General features: G+C 48.7%; 1 protein-coding gene across 1 annotated transcript in view; it reads right to left on the bottom strand.

Annotated features, from left to right (window-relative positions):
- LOC135237168 (agrin-like) overlaps positions 1-17,730 on the bottom strand; it is a 125,617-nt gene that overhangs the window by 37,300 nt on the left and 70,587 nt on the right. The window contains exons 9-14 of the mRNA XM_064303988.1: positions 9,720-9,825; positions 7,338-7,442; positions 6,634-6,798; positions 4,427-4,570; positions 3,149-3,273; positions 2,360-2,465 (exon numbers count right to left, since the gene is read on the bottom strand). Coding sequence (XP_064160058.1) covers positions 2,360-2,465; positions 3,149-3,273; positions 4,427-4,570; positions 6,634-6,798; positions 7,338-7,442; positions 9,720-9,825 — 751 coding nt within the window. The remainder of the gene's footprint in view (positions 1-2,359; positions 2,466-3,148; positions 3,274-4,426; positions 4,571-6,633; positions 6,799-7,337; positions 7,443-9,719; positions 9,826-17,730) is intronic.

Here is a 17,730-nt window from a genome sequence, read left to right as displayed (position 1 = left end):
TATCTCAGCGCCCGTCTCCGTGACAGCCGTGAACCGTGCGATTAAAAAAAAACAAAAAAAAAACCAGACAGTGCCAAAAAATAAAACTGGCAGGAGGTTCAGTGTGGCAGAAGCATTCCTTAATCGGGTTTAATGCTGCATTTGATTTTCTCTAAGAGGCAAGCAGCCATATTACGGGGTGGGGGGGACGGGGAGGAATAATGGCACTTGCTAATGTGGAGCAAGCTATCTTTGGAAGCCAGCTATTTACACCAAGTGATATAGAGAGATGAGGAAAGAGTGAGAGACCAACAGAAGGACAGAGAGAGAGAAGGAAGCAGAGAGGGCAAGATGGAGAACAAGAAGAGGAGAGAAAGAGAGGCACGTGACTAAAAGAGATGGAAGCAGAGATGTGGAAAGAGGAAGACAAACGCTTCCATAGCTCACTCGTACCATATGTTCGCATGTGTTCTGCCAACTGGTGCGAACGCAAAGGTGAAGCCCCCCATATGGGAGACAGAAAAGGCGGCCAACGGCTGTAAAATGTTTCCTCCAGTCATCTTATTCAAAGCAGCCTCTCCATGAGGCAGACATGGTCACCGTTTCCCATGTACGCATATTACGGATAAGGTCGGGAGAGGCCTTCCTCGCCTGGAATGGATCCCACCCACTTAAATCAGTGAACCCGAGCCACTAAGACACAGAGAAACCGGGACCCACACCTAAAGATAGACAACGCTTGGTTCACGTCGACGGATAATAGTTATGAATCAGATGCTAGCCCACTTATGACTATTAATTCCCTGGTCGTGTATAAACACATTTAGCTACATTAGCAGGTAACAGAAATGAGTAGCACAAACCACAACCCATCGTGTGTTGATTGCTGTTTCTTATTGCAATTCAATTCTATTTTATTTGTATAATGCTTTTTACAAAGCCACTGTCACAAAGGCCCTTCACAAAGAAACAATGGCAAAAGGGTTACTCCAAGGAGTCCTTCCCCAGAAACTCTGTGGCCTGGTCTACGTGGCGGGTCCCAAACCGTTTATGCGCGGCTGGGATCATTTCTGTCTCGCGCTGTTTTAGCTCATCTGACCTGACCGCGCTCGGAGACGGGCTAAGTGCGCGCGCGGCGGAGACGCTCGACACCTGGCGCTGGCCCCGGGCCCAATGAACACGCAGCTGGCACCGCCCGCGCCAGGGACGCGATTCTCCACGCCACTCTCGCCGACGGAGAGCTGACACTGCCCCGGAACCCGCGGCCCAATCCCCCACCAACCCCCACTCCCCCAACCCCCACCCTCAGTCCCGCCCCCACACCCTCCCCCCCCCCACCCCCTGGCATTCCCGGCAGAGCTCATCATGGGATGGAATCGAAGCCTCTGTCCTCTTGACGGCTAATTGTCCTCGAGCTGAAGACAACTCTGAGGCGTGGCAGGGAAGTGGGGGAAAAAAAAAACACAAATAGATTGAAGGATTCTCTGTGCAGACTCGCCGTCTAAAGCCCTAATCTGCAGCAAGGTCCTGAGAGCGGAGGAGAGGAGCACGGATGTGCTCAGGAGGATTCCGAGACGGAGCCTTCTGCCAAAAAAAAAAAACCTTTCTGTCACAGTGTTGCCAGATGCTTATGATTCACTCCACAAATACATTCCCTCAAAAATCCCTTTGGAGCCCCACACGAAATCTCAAGCGCCTCATTTTTAAAATCCCCCTATCAAAGTCCGGGACGTTTTTCCACTGAAAGTTGGACCTTGAAAATAAGCAATGCTCCACCCCTCCCCAACATTCGATCATGTTTACCATTTACTTCTTAATCCTCCCCCCCCCCCAATGGCAACCATGTTTATTGCACTCATAGTGACACTGCTGGTTGGAACAGAGCCTGATTGGACAAGACGTCCCTGTGGATGTTTAATGCCTTTCATGCTTGTTAATTGCCAAATTCACTCAAAATGAAACCTGTGTGGAACAGAAGAGCCAGTTCTCTGTTCAATGTCAAATAACGCTTTGGTGCTCTTCACCACTCTGGCCTCGTCAGAGACTAAGAGGCTTTTAGGGACTCGCACGAAAATCGCCTGTCCTGCAAAGGGCCGGGACCAGAGGGGCGATCGTCTGTTTGATCGATCCCTTTGAGAACTGAGAGGAGGAGTACCGGAACACTGCTCAGAAACTACAGTTCTGTGAGAGATCTGTCCTGCCTTATTCATCAATAACAGCCACGGGTTCCTGCTCCACAAAAGGTGCACTGGTACCATTTAACACAACCTGAACAATCAGTTCCAGTTTAGCACAGAAAGGTGAATACATATGCGATTTAATCCGGTTTGTCTTAATCCTTGTTTTAGTACAGCCGGTCCAGGAGAGGGCGCGTTCTCACCTGAGCACTGGCCGGGGTGCTTGACGGTGACGTCCTGATCCTGGCGACAGGCGATGGTCCTCAGCTGGCACTGGTCGGCGTAGGTCACCCCGTCCGAGCCGCACACCTGCCGCGGAACACCCACACCCGGAAACGTTCACACGGAGTGCCCTCACCTGACCCTCCACCACTACCGCGCGGTCACATCGCAGCACGGCCCCAACGCAGCTGTGACATCACCCCACGGGCGCATGCACGTGACTAGCCCTAAACCCGCACGCCGTCTTCTGTGAGGCCGAAGAGCCGTTGTAACATAAACACAGGAAAACAGCGCAGCCTCGATTTAAAGTAACGCGGCTTTTATTGATAACTGTTCGGCTCCAAGTTCACTTTATGATGATGCATGCTGCAGTTAAGGGCGGTGGCCTGCCACCGTGTTATTACTGTTATAATTTAAGCTGTGCCGTTTCTCAGCTCCATATCGTGTCACAATCATTCTGGCTGGTTTGTATCTTATCATTTTTTTAGTTTCTCTGATATTTATATTTATTACATGTATTCCCTTTATATCCCCCATCACTCTGAATGAGAATGCTTGCCAAATCAATAAAGCAGGGTACAAATAATTACTGCACGTGTTCTCATGTTCTTTAGATGATTTGATTATTTTACGTCCTTGTGTGAGATCAATAAATTATGTTCTCTCACAGGGCTGAATCAGTTGGCCTCCAGGAATATGAATAACTCCTGGATAAGAAGTGCTTAAAGTCTGCTGATGCGGGTGGAGGAGTTATGTCTGGCGGACCCCACCTTGGTCTTCTTTTCCTTGTCGCAGTCTGGGGAGGGGCACTCGCAGTGGGCCTGGCCGTTGACCTTCACACAGGACGCGCCAAACTTGCACTCCATCTCGTCGCAGGAGGCGGGAGCGTCGGGACCTGGGGGGGGGGGAGGGAGCGACAGACCCAACTTCACTCCTGACTGGCTCCCATTCCTGCCACTCAACCCCTTTGTCATGGGCCATGAGGAGCAGGAAACATTCCCCCCCCCCCACTTTGAAACTTTTTGTTTTACCCCCACGCTCCATTTTCTTCTGTCACGTCTCACAGATTCGGCTAAATGATCGCCATTATATCACCGCATGTCTGTAGGCACTTGAAAAGGTTCTTGAAGGGGAGAGGAGTAAAACGATAATGTTTTCAGCCATTTAGTATGCACGCGGTTAGTCTCTCTCTTGACTAGACTAATGGATTTTTGCAAAGAGTACAAACTATTGAAAGTAGAATGAGAATGTTGAAAGAATGTGAGAATGCTGAAGTGCATGTGTACGTCATAAACAGCACTGCATACAAATTGTAATCCCTACACCTCTCGCTAGTCACTGTAACTCTTCGATATCCAGGCAACCATCAGTACAATCAAACTTCACACTTCATCCTTGTCATAAATAGGTCCATTTACAAGATTTAAAGAGCAGGCCTTTTTCCTTTTTTCCCCCATCTACGAGACACTCAGGACTTCAGCGCTATTTGTTCCATTAAATTACAGCATTTAACAGACACTCTTATGCAGAGCGACGAACACAGCTTTTCGCATTTTTTTTAACCTAACATCCATTTGCACAGCTGGATATGTACTGAAGCAATGCAGGCTGCGCACATGCGTAGAAATCTCTTACATGGCCTCTTCAGAACTTTCCATATTAAAAAAGGAACGCTAAATGGAATCACAACACTAAAAAAAAAGTTTTAAAAAAGTAAGACCGTCTTTTAAGGTAAATACATTGGTACACTGGTATCACCTAAGAAAAAGATTCCTCAAAGAAAAAAAAATGCAAAATGGCGTAATACAATGCAGTTAATAAATTTAATTTGGCATGGCCATAATGGAATGCTATCCTCTGTCCTCATCTGGAAAGCAATGTCCACAGTGGCAAGTCAGTCACTGCTGTTGCCACGGCGCATAGCATTGTCAGGTCGGCAGGCATGTTGAAAGGATGTGCGCTGGGCAGTGTCAGTCAGGTTGATGTGGTCTGTCATTGGTCTGCAGAGGAGAAGGGGGCGGGGTTTCCCCCCAAGGCCACGCCCTTACCTTTATCGCAGCCGCTGGCGCTCATCTGGCTGCCGTCCGGACACACGCTGCACTTGACGCCCTTCACGCCCGCCTTGCAGGAGCACAGGCCCGACATCTGCTCGCAGTCGTCCCTCACAGAGCCCAGGGCGTCGCAGTTACACGCTGCAGAGAGAGAGAGCGTCACAGTTACACACTGCAGAGAGCACAGAGCGTCACAGTCACACACTGCAGAGCGTCACAGTTACACGCTGCAGAGAGCGCAGAGCGTTACAGTTACACACTGCAGAGCGTTGCAGTTACACGCTGCAGAGAGAGAGAGCAGAGAGAGGGTCACAGTTACACACTGCAGAGAGAGAGAGAGAGAGAGGGTCACAGTTACACACTGCAGAGAGAGAGAGCGGGAGAGGGTCACAGTTACACACTGCAGAGAGAGAGAGAGCAGGAGAGGGTCACAGTTACACGCAGCAGAGAGAGAGAGAGCAGGAGAGGGTCACAGTTACACACTGCAGAGAGCGCAGAGCGTCGCAGTTACACACTGCAGAGAGAGAGAGAGTGGGAGAGGGTCACAGTTACACACTGCGGAATTAGAGACAGTGAAGATAGTCCGAAAACAAACCTCTGCATTCTGCAGTAACGATTCAGGGAGAGGTAATGTTATGTTCACACAGTATGTCTGCTTTAACGTCATTTAACGTATTGCCAGTATACTGCGTTAATATACATCTTACTATTGGCAGATCGTATTTACCATGTTCATATACATCTTATTATTGACAGATCTTATTGATAAAATGCCTTGGCAGCAGTGGATAACTCCTGCCAAGTCAATAAAGTCTGAATCCTTAAATTCTAATGAGGAGAAAGGACAGGAGGGGAGGGCGGGCAGACAGAGAAATAGAAAAAGGAAGTGGGGAGAGAAAGGGGGGGATGGATTGGATGAGTTCATGCTCGATTTACTTGATTCTTGATTCACCCTTGTCTTAACAGAGAAGACTCAGTAAGGGGGGGTGCATTGATTATGAATTAAGAGTCAGTGTAATGCCTGGTGACAAACTTGTGAATGGTGACCTCACTGCACCTCCTACACAACTCATTTCTGTGTTTCTCACGCTTGCCGCCCCCCTCAAATGTGTGAAGAGACAAGCAAACCTAAGGGCAGTAACTTCAAAGATAGCAGAAGCACCAGCGCATCCATGTCACAAACCTGGGACACGCATTCAAAGGTCAAACACAGGTCAACCGCCTGCAGGTTCTTATACAGTTCTGCGGCAGGCCAGGTGCCTTTGGTGAAACCCACAGGACTGTGACAACATCCCCTCCAGGGAACAGAGACTTGGCCTCTAGTTTCTGGGGTCACTGTTTGTTTTCATGTTGTGCTCTGTTGTGTCTGCATGGTGAGGGCATAAGGCCACAGAGGCTGGTCCCCTGCCTGCGCTCAAACCTTGTTAGTCTTCCCTGACGGTGAATGTACTGTTTGTTTCAAATTGAATTGCTGGAGCTCTCTGAGGTGTCGGAGACAAGGCTTGGTTCCTTCTCAGCACCTGCGCTAGAAGAACAGTACGTCCAGCTGTGCATCATTGCCTTTGTTGTGCTTTTTGCTAGCTGTACCCTTTCATTGAATTTCTGAACCTTGAAGAAAGCTCTACGAATATGGCTCTACGAAAATAGTTCTGTCAGTACCGATGCACACTTCAGGAGAGATGGTTTAGCTTGGCACCACTGGTTTCAGGTTTCAGCCTGGGCTGTGTGACGTGCAGTATGAAAAAAGAATCACTGGCTCGTGGACGTATTATGGCCAGTTCAGATCAATGATTCGCAACGAGACCGGGTGCAACTTGCAAAATTCCAAGAGGCCTGATTGTAAACGTTCTAAAACTGCACTTGGCGGTTTGACAAGGTGGGTCTTTTGAGACCCCAGGCAACGGCTTCTGACGCTCTGCAACTAACCAGTTCACACCGCTGCAATTTTCTCTGCAACATTCTAAAACCGTTTCGTCTCATTGCTAATCATTGATCTGAACTGGCCTTAAGAGAAGCTTACCTGGTTGCGGCAGACAAACAGTGACGAGAGCACATAACACTAAGGCAATAGAGGGGACTTTTAATACAGGCTTAATTGTGTTAATAGGCATTTGGAAGATGTGTTTTCGCAATCCTAATAAAATAAGTTAATAAAAACAGAAGAGGGCAGAAGAGGAGAAGCGGGGATGGGGGGAGCCTCTTACGGGTGCAGCCGCTGGTGCTCTCCGTGACGATGCCGCGGAAGTTCCAGAACCCCGGCTCGCAGCGGTCGCACTTCTGCCCGCCGACGCCGGGTTTGCAGGAGCACTGCCCGCTCGTGGGGTCGCACGCGCCCCCGTACGAGCCGTACGGGTTACACTTACAGGTACCTGGGGAACACCGGGGGGGGGGACAAACGCTTCTGAGACGGTCGCTACGGGCTACGGCCATTAGCGCCGTCCATTACATTACAACACAGGCGTTTAGCAGACGCTCTTACCCAGAACGACTTACACAGCTTTTTACATAGTGATTTACATTGCATTCATATATACAGCTGGATATATACTGAAGCAATGCAGGTTAGGTACCTTGCTCAAGGGTACAACGGCAGTGTCCTAGCGGGGATTCGAACCTGCGACATTTAGGTTACGAGACCAACTACTTACCCATTAGACTACACTACCACCATCCACTGACAGAGGCAGTGTACCAAAACATTTTCATCACTTAGCCACATTTGGTACGCTGGAATGAAAAAATGCTGAGAATGCTTTTTATGAACCAAGGCCTCATAATAATTACGTTTGCAGACCCACTCAGAGTCACCGGCCACAATACGGACGAGTCCTCTGTCCATTAGCACCCGAACTGAAAATGCTAGTCGCTGTATCGCAGGTCCAAAGACAGTCAGGGCGAGAGCACTTACTGGGGCAGCCAGCCAGTCCCACGCCAAGAGCAGCCGTTGTGTTGTCAAGACAACAGCCATACACGGTCTGACTACAATGCTGAGTCAAGCCAGGTGGGGGCGTAGCTGTGGGGAGAGGGTGGGGGGGGGGGAAGAGAATGACGAAAAAGAGGCAAAATGAGGAGTATTATATAAAGAAAACGCATTTGCAAAGATTCAATTGATTCCATTTTATGGAACGCTGTTCCATAACTGCTGTTCCACAAACAAAATGCAATTACGCGAAATCTAACAGCCTACACAGAGGTGGTCAGTTAGCGCTTGGCTTTCTGGATGATGCATTGAATTCCTGAAAGCAATTCAGCAGAACTGGGTGGGGGTGGGTGTTAGTGAAAACCATGCCATTACCCGCTCTGAAAACACACAATTGCATTCAATATTCTACACACAGCCTAACATTTCTGCACATCCTGAAAAGCACTATTCTTCTCATTATTCCCCATCGGAACCATCCCAACAGTTTTTAAAAAGTCTGCTTAATTATATGTGTGCATGTGCATGTGCACGTGTGTATGTGAGTGTGTGTGTGTGTGAGGGTGTGAGCGTGTATATACACACATATTCTTACTGCATGCGTGAGCTTTGCACCAGTCTTTTGACTGGTGCAAGCTCACTCGAGAGTGCAGAAACGAGTCAGACTGTCTTCCTGGACTCGTCCGCGCGGTGCAGTGCTGGGGGAGGTTGTTAAGGCTGAGGAGTCCTCCCCTGCCATGGCTCCCTGTTACGGTGCAGAGACTAGCTCTGGCCGCGGTTCATTACACCAGCTCCGTGGCCTGGCTCGTCTCAGCGATGGTGCCCGTGAGACGAAGGCAGAGCCCTTCCCCCTCCGCGCAACACGCTAAACCTCATCTCCACTCTCAGCGTTTCCCCCTCTCCCTCTCCTGTCCTGTCCAGTCCCCTTCAGAAAGCTATTAGGCAACACCTGGCAGCTCCTCCGGCTCTGACACCGCAGTGAAGTCTCCATGTGCCTCCGGTTATCGGTAAAGCTCCTCAACGTCACAGAGCTGACAGGCCATATCCTTTTCAAAAAAAAAAAGTTCTTATTTGGAGAGAGGCTCCGTTCACTCGCGTGGGAACAAAAACCCAGGCAAAGTATCTTTTCTCGAGGGTTCCAAGCCTCGTAATTGCAGCTGATTTCGTATTGTGCCGTTGGCATTGAAGTGATTTTCTTAATTGCTTTTGGTTTGTGGCACATTTGGTGACATCATATTCTCCAGTTTGTCATTTCAGGATGTTTGGTTTCAGACTGAGTGAGCCGGTGGCTCAGAAGCAAAATCTTAATGCCAGTGGCTTTACTGCTATGAATGAACAGTAAATAAAGTTGAGATGAACAACCACCACCTGCTCCATTACACATTTAAACGCTTGACGTGTCCAGAAAAACAATTTGTCTGCGCTTCACATTTGACAACGTGGCAACTCTCTCCAGTAAAAACCTGTCTCAAACTGTTTTGTTGAAATGATTAAAAAAAATATACGAGTAATAATTGTTCAGAAATGGGTCTAAAGTGTCTTTTACCTTTAGCTAAGCACATAATGCCTTTAAAAGGACAGACATCTGAAGACCCTGAACCTGCAAAGCAGTGCTGTGGAGGACATTAAGCCCTTACAGAGTAAAGCTGGACTGATAGTTTGTTGCAGGTGGGAAGACATACGCAGCGACACCAGATGGTCATAAACACGATTTTTTTTTTTAAAGAGAAGAGAAAAAAAGCCACTCCCTCCATCATGCCGTGGTGGCAAGAGGAGCAATAACAGCAGCGCACTTCCTCTCTTCTCAGCTGCTCCTGAAGTATAAATGTCCACTTAATCACAGAGCTGGATGGCAGAGGTATAACAGCTCAGGTAAATGAGGCGGCCCCCTTCTCAAAAACTATCCGCCTCTGCTGCCATGCTCTCGGATCGCGCTGGTTCCAGCCCATTTGTCTACCTCCGACGTTTCGCCCGCACACATTCCCAAACCCATATAAAACATCCACTGTGTCGAATGAACACAATCCATTTCCAGCAACCCGGCGTACGGTGATTGATTGTGAAGGGTCTAAATTATGCAGCAAAATCCGAACTCTCTCATTAGAAAAATATCTTTGTGTGAGCATGAGTAGCTGAACAGCTTATTTAAAAAAATTTCTTTTTAAAAGAATTCCAAGTGCCATCCTTTAGGCATGTCAAGTACCCTTAGAGACATTTATATCCGCGTTTGGAGAACCGGGTCGCAGCAGGGGTGCTGCAGATGTCAACCGTTGTGTGAGCAGAACCTCTTGGGCCTCTTAGGCCTGAGCACGTGGGTCAGGGGCTGAGGAGGAGATGAGCGTATTCAGGGGCCTCTCAGAGGATGCTCACCTGGGCACGGCCCCTGGCCCTGGATCTCCAGCTGCTCCTGCTTCTCGCACCTGGCCTTCTTCAGCTCGCACTCGCTGTCGTAGGTGTGTCCGTCCGAGCCGCACACCTGCGCGGGGGAAAGGAGTGCGGTCAGTGGCCGTGCGCAGGCCGGACCGCGAGCCACCACGTTACGGAAGCCGTCGGATCACCCCCACTTGGACGTGAGCCCGAACAGGTGCTGCGGGCGTCGCTATGGAGACGGAGACGGCGTGGGGTTTACCTGGACGCGCGGCACGCTGTGGCAGCTGAAGTCGCACACGCAGCGGTCGTCCTCGGCGTCCTCGTCCCAGGAGCCCCCCACCCTCCGGCACCGGTCCTGCTCGCAGGTGCTGTCCCCCCCGGAGCCGGAGCCCCCCGACCCGCACTCTGCAGAGGCAGAGCGACACAGCAGTCACAACACAGAGAGAGACTTTACACAGGTCACACCATCCCCCCAACCCACCCTAACCCTAATCCAACCCGCACTCTCACAGAGGACAGAGTCGACACAGCCAGGTCACAACACAACCAGACGCCTTCAGAGGCACACCATCAACCACACCATCCCCCCAACCTTAACCCAACCCGCACTCTGCAGAGACAGAGCGACACAGCAGTCACAACACAGAGAGAGCCTTTACACAGGTCACACCATCCCCCCAACCCTAACCCTAACCCTAATCCAACCCGCACTCTACAGAGACAGAGCGACACAGCAGTCACAACACAGAGAGCCTTCAGAGGGCACACCATCAACCACACCCCCCCCCCCACCCTAACCCAACCTGCACTCTGCAGAGACAGAGTAACACAGCAGTCGCAACAGAGAGAGCCTTCAGAGTGCACACCATCAACCACACCACCCCAAGAAAAACTATACAACAATGTATAGTAGACCAGACATGTTCCACAATAGTAATATCCCAAATATACACCCATAGAGCTAAAAAAACTATATATAGTATATCTATTCATAGCTTATATGTGCTAATATACCCCAGATTAATTTCATAATTACAATTTACAATCATTAGTTTACACACAGTTATATGCAACCTATACATCCCTAATACACCAAACCACTCACATAACTTAAAAATAGGTTCTCCTAAGTTCACAGAACCCAGAAAAACACACTTACAGACCCATTACATTACTAAAACTTCACGTATCCCCGCAAATTTGCTCTACCCCAGTTTAGAGAACGGAGACATACACTCACAGCCCTGATTCAAGGGAGCCAAACATTTGACTAACATTTGTCGGACCGCTGAGGTTTTATCAGTTAAGTACCACTTAAGCAGCAGGATATCAAAATCTTCACATTTGAGCAGAAATCGACCAGGACATAATAACAAGCCAGAGAGAGGGAGGAAAAGTGGGCCCATTGATTAACAAAAATAAATTAAGTGCAGCATCGTCGGGCCGTGGGCGAGAACTTCTTTACAATTCGAACCGAAGAAGAAGAACAAAAAAAAAAAAAACCTCGGAGAATCACAATTTGCCTGTCCACAGGCTGAAATCAATGTGACAAGCTTAATGAACACCGCTTTTCATTGTGAGCAACGTGGCTAATTGCAGACGTGCGGAAATATGCAGACGTTACCGCCGGCTCGGAAGAAATGACACAAACCGCTACTTTCGCTGAAAGAGAGGGAAATCAAGCAAAGGGGGGAACGACGGAAAAATGCACCAATTTATCAATCATTTCAGAAAGAGACCACGGCACGTCTGACTACTTTAAAACAGTACACATATAAATCTGAAATTTTTGTGACACAGTGTGCGTTTAGCCAGGGATGCAAGGACTAGGAGAGCATCTGAAGCGTAGTTAGACCAAAAAAGCAGAACTGCAAAGATGAATATAATCAGCCTAATAATGAAGAGTAGAGCAAGACCGTCTGGATTTAACCAGACTGTACTACTAGCTTCTGGGTATTTACTGAATTGATTTCCCAATTGTAATTGCACTATGCTGTGCCTTCAACATCTAATTTGTCATTTATTAGTTTCATCTACAATACACATAAAAGTAATGTTATTTTCAAGTTCTTTTCAAGACTTTGTCAGTGTCTCAAGTCATAATAAACACCTTCTACTAACAATGTTAGTCCGATTAGAATGTTTAGTGATCATTCAATCAGTTAGCATCTCAAACAACTGCAGGATCAAAGTAATTTTAAAAAGCCAGTCATCCACCTTCATCCTAATTCTTTACAATATTATTTTAAATCAGCTGGAAGGAAACATGGCTAGAGGAGCCATTTTGGCTCTGTTGTAGGAAAGAGCCAATATGGACTGCGCTCTTCTGCAATCTGTGGAAACTGTTCCCTGGCAGGACACCCTGATGGGGCAGTAGCTCAAACTACCTAACTACTTCAATGCGTCTTTCTACACAGCTGCTCACTGAAGCCTACCGGAACGGGAAACAACGGAGAGCCATTTAATGTTATGGGATGCCTGAAGGCGTAGTGATTTAAAGCTACTCCACAAGAAAAGTTAAATTGAGAAAAAATTTTAAGGAATGAGAATTTGCACGCACGGGCGGCAAAGTATTTTAAACAACAAGCAGGCAGCGCGAGGCACACTCTGCTGTATCTGTGGAACACTCACATTGTCAGGCACTTTTTTCACCTGGAACACTTGAAATGAAATGGAGCTAAGAGAGAGGGGGCTCATAGGTAAGAAGCACGAGTGTGTTCCTTTGCATGCGTGCGTGTGTGTGCGTGTGTGTGTGTGTGTGTGTGGTGCGTGCGTGCGTGTGTACACAGGTATGTGTCCAAGTGTGTGCCCTGCCCTGCGACTTCTCATTTCTATTGTGGCCTTTTTCTAATTCACCTTATCGATTCACCACTTACAGTCAAGATCAAAAAGTGATCAAAGATATACAAATGCGTCATGATTGAGCACGGCGCATCAGGGATGAAGGAGTGGGAGAGGATGAGATGAAAATGGGGAATGTGTCTGAAATGACTATCTCAAACACGAGCGCTCTGGTGGGCCCTCCCTGAAACACAGCGGGATGACACTGCTCTCTGATGAAGAGACGCTATGAAGAGTAACCGCAGGGCCACCTCTTCTCTCCACCAATCAATATGCAAATAACGGTGCGAATATTATAAAAAAAAAACTAAAAAAAATCCATCAAACCAGAGCCCAACCACCGAAAAGCAATTATCACTAATGAAAATAAGACCTGCATCTGGGAAAATGTGAATAAATGTGTCATCAGTGGATTGCATTTAGTCTTTCTTTGGTTTTTGTGCTCTTAAATAAATGTGATATTCCAAGTCTATGGAAGATCCATATGTTCTGACAGGGAATGAACTTGTACTGGTATTCATACGTATGCATAGATTTTGTCCAGGTGAATATGTATACATTATGCTTGTGACATTATGCCTGTGCTTATTGCCTGGGTCACAGTGCAGAACACAGCCTCCAATGTTCCATGGTGACAGAGTGCTGGAAATGCATTGGTCCATTCGGGTACTGAGGGAAGAGCATGGAATTCCGACACAAAGGCACGAACACACCCAGCGCCCGCACCCAATGCACCATAGAGCCCCTCTTGTGAAGTCACACGCTTAATCAAACGTGCCACATTTGCCGTTCTTTTCATACATGCAGAGGTCACCCACAATGCAACACCCAACCCCCCCCCCCCCCCGCCCCAACCAAAGTGACATTCCGTTTGAACGGAGCTTGATTTCACTAAATCCGACGCACGTTAATTATGCCCGGGCTCCTGACAGAAGCAGTAATTATTTCTCTCTGCTTAGCATTGCCTATCACCAAAAGCTTGTTTGTGGGAGCCAGGAGAAGTGCTGAATGCAAGGGAAAATAGGGAGAATGATACATATAGGCCAAACAAAACACAACATTAAAAAAAACCTTAATAAATACGAACAAAGACGGATGCGGGTGGGGCTGGGGGGGGGGGCTGGGGGGGGGATTTTTAATTAGCCCGCGCACTTTGATGGCATTACCACCCCATGCTACAGTCAAGCCTTTCAATTAGCAGACCCTGCAAAGACATCCGCATCAGCGATTCCCTCTATGCCTGCTTAATCACGTCAGAGCACACACAGAATCACCGCGGGCACAAACGGCATTAAAACCAGAGAGGGAATGAGCCGGAAAGAGAGCGAAGCTCACGCAGCTCAGTCACAAACACAGCCGAACGGGGGGGGAAGAGGAAACAAAGTTAGGTCAGTGAGAGTCACTCTCGGTGACACGCCGTGTCCTGAGTGTCCAAGGCACGTCCATTTTATTTTATTTTTTTATAGGTACAACAAAAAAAAATTGTATGTTCCACCCCGGTCAATGATCGCAATCTCTCTCTCCACCCCTGGTCTGCTATTGCAATCTCCCGTTCCGGTCCACCTGCAAATTTCTCTGGTACACCCACGCTGCTGCTGGGGAGAGTGCAGTTAAAACGATGAGAAGACGATGCAGGAAACTCAGTAAAGTACACTGGGTAAAACAGCTGGGGGCTAGGAAGAGGCTCAGCTAGTGAAGGTGCTCACCTCAGCTGCTGGCTGAGCCCTGATGTACAGCCTAGCTACAGCTAATCGAGTCCAGGCCATGTCTGTAGCCAGGAGTCCACAGCAAAAGGCTGTAGGGATGGGCTCAATTTAGCCATCGCATGGATTTACTGGGGTTTTTACCACAATGCCACTTTGATTTGGAGCTGCCGGTTTGCTAATCAGCTGTAATCAGGCAAAGAGGCCCCGCCCTCCCTGACCTCACCCCCATGCCCCAGGATGCTCTGCTGCTCGAACCCGGCTCTTTGCCGGTGTCTCCGAAGAGGCTGAGCTTCAGCCTACTGGAGTGTGAAATTAAACAGGTGATAAATTCCCACACACGGCCCCCCCCCCGGGTAGGGCGATGTCATTTTTCATTAGCGCTAAATAAAAGAGTGCAGCAACAGTTTCATTTCTCCTTGTGACTAATGAACTCCTCTGATGAATGAGAGCCCATGAATAAATCACCTGTTGCCGTTTTCCTGGCTGTTGAAACCTTGGGCTCCGGGCGCCTCACCAAAGCGCATTCACAGACATTTTATGATACTTGTGCAGGATCCTATGAGAGATGAGCCTTAATCCCAGTTCAGGACCCTATTGGCTCTGAGAGTCCAGCCTTCACCCCAGCACAGGATCCTACTGGCTCTGAGAGATGAGCCTTTATACCAGCACAGAATCCTATTGGCTCTAAGAACTCTCACAAAGCAGGATTTTATTGGCTCAGAGAGTCCAGCCTCATCCCGGCACAGGATCCGATTGGCTCTGAGGGTAGCATAGTGGATGCTCCCTAAGGAACAAAGGGAGCTAGTTCCTGGGGACAAGTACTGTATGTCAGTTGATACCCATCCCCTCTCGAGCTTGCTCTGTGCTCTGTCTTAAGACCATCAATATCATTTTGGTATAGAAAAATGAGCCTGGTTGGGGGGGGGGGGGGGGGCGGGTTCCCCTGGGTCAGGGACAAGGCAGGGGTGGGGGACTGCTTAAAATGGTGATCCACAGCCTGAAGAGATTGGGGCAGGAGCAAGTGCTCACAGTCTGACTGTTGCCCTGAGGGCAGACCCAAGTCCTCTGCCCTGCGTTGGGTCTTTCATTATCCACGGCAAAGGCCAGTGAGCGCGCTCAGATGACTGAGGCTTAACCAAGCGTGAGGCTCTGTATCAATGACTCCAGCGTCAGGAAAGAAAAAAAAAACTGTCAAAAAGGGCCCTTGCTCTAAATCCGCTGGCATTGGCAGCCATCTATCTGACTATTCTTCATGCATGATGGCACTGACCTCTAGACTGATGGGAAATACTGTATGACACAGACAGAGTTTTAATATGCTTTTTCTTTTTCATTTATTTTTTGGCATTTAGCATCTCCAATCCCACCCGAATATGGAATGTCCAATTTGCAAACTAAGTACAAGCATGCTCATATGAGCCCTGCTGACGGTTTTGGGGGAGTGACGACTACTTGCGGTTCTCCACACACAGAGCGAGGGAGAGGGAGACACCCAATCACATGCGCCTGCAGAGAGCAAGCCACGGGCGCCTGGATGCACTACAAGAGTCGCTCCAGCAACAAACACTGCTATCTGAGTCGACCGAATCCATCCCGCGTATCCCTTCAGCGATGCAGAGCCAACTGTCCATAGCCCCTGCTGGGCTGCCGGCCACAGTCCACCCCGGCATGAGTCAGATTCGATCCGAGACCGCGGTGCTCGCTCACGCACCGCAAAGCAGCGCTTTTACAGAGTGAGCCACCCAGCAGCCCGCTTTGTCGTTTTAAAAAATTTTGAGGCGCTAATTTGTTAAATACCCTGAAAACACTGGAAGCCATTTCATTAATACATAAAGTACTGAAAATCAATGAAAGCCAATTCGCGAACCAGGAAAAAAAAAACAGCGACAGATTTGATTGAGTATTACACGGCGTAAACAAATGAGATCACTTCGCACCCCGCAGTTAAAGCGACGGGGTGAAGTCAGAGGGAGCCGGAGGAAGACGGCGCTCTTCCTCCTCACTTCAGCTGCGGTCCGCCCGGGCGGCCGAGCGCACTGCTGCTCTTTTCGCTCCCGCCCCGTCCGTCCAGACGCCCCGTCCATCTGTCCCCGTGGAGCGCGGCCAGTTTTCGGACCGAGCGTTGGGCTCGCTCCGCTGCTACGTGACTAAGTGGCGCGTGCGTGGACCTCCTCTGCCCAGCGAGTGACACCTCAAACGGGCGGCGCTCCCAAAATCCCACAGCGAGGCGCTGGGGACGATCCGGAGGTGCGGGGGCAGGACGCCAGAGCGGGACAGCAGACGGCACGCAGGCGAAGCCCTGTGATTTGCTAGCCACGCCTCTGATAAAGCAGACGGCACACAGGTGAAGCTCTGTGATTGGATAGCCACGCCTCTGATGAAGCAGATGGCACACAGGTGAAGCTCTGTGATTGGATAGCCACGCCTCTAATGAAGCAGATGGCACACAGACAAAGCCCTGTGATTGGATAGCCACGCCTCTGATAAAGCAGATGGCACACAGGCGAAGCCCTGTGATTGGATAGCCACGCCTCTAATGAAGCAGATGGCACACAGGTGAAGCTCTGTGATTGGATAGCCACGCCTCTGATGAAGCAGATGGCACACAGGTGAAGCTCTGTGATTGGATAGCCACGCCTCTAATGAAGCAGATGGCACACAGGTGAAGCTCTGTGATTGGATAGCCACGCCTCTAATGAAGCAGATGGCACACAGGTGAAGCTCTGTGATTGGATAACCACGCCTCTAATGAAAGGGCCGCTATTGCGAGCACACCGAACCAGTGTCAGTGTTAGCATTTGAACACGATCATAAGTAGCCGTACGATATTTCAGAGTTAGCTATTTAAATTCGTAGAGAAGGGTTCAGTCCCTTGTCTGTCAAAGGGCCTTTTGCTTTCTGAGTTGCATGAGGCACTATGGCACAGAATTCAGGCCTGTGAGTGTGCTGTATGCACCAGATCCCTGTTCTCAACACAGGGGACTAGCATTTAAACAACTAAATCAACTCTGCCCCCTCCCCCCTCAAAAAGGAGCAGAGAAACTAACAGAATAAAAGCAAAACAACTGCACAGGATAAGAAAAGAAATCAAACCCGTGCAAAATTACTTCCCAAAGTCATTCTAACCTACTTTGCTCAGAAATAAAATGTATAAGATTACATTTCTCGTGCATTTTCTGATTAACAAAAAAAGCTCACATTTCTTTCACACAAGACAATTATGTGTAAAATAAGAACTTTTATCGTAATGAGAAAAAAATGAAAGCATCCATTCTAGCATCCATTCGTACATTAAGATTTAAAAAAAAATGTCACGCTAATTATTTTCTCATTATTTTCATAAGTTTTTGTGTGGAGGAAAATGAGAGGCAGGAGCAAAGAAAGGAGAGAGAGGAAAAGTAGCTGCTGGTAGCAGCTAATGGAATAACCGCCTTAGCTGTTGTGTCACTGCATCGGTAACACAT

The sequence above is a fragment of the Anguilla rostrata genome, chromosome 13 (assembly GCF_018555375.3).
Source record: "Anguilla rostrata isolate EN2019 chromosome 13, ASM1855537v3, whole genome shotgun sequence".
Taxonomy (NCBI): domain Eukaryota; kingdom Metazoa; phylum Chordata; class Actinopteri; order Anguilliformes; family Anguillidae; genus Anguilla; species Anguilla rostrata.
The sequence above is the reverse complement of the archived record's forward strand: the minus strand, read 5'-3'. Positions and strand labels throughout refer to the sequence as shown.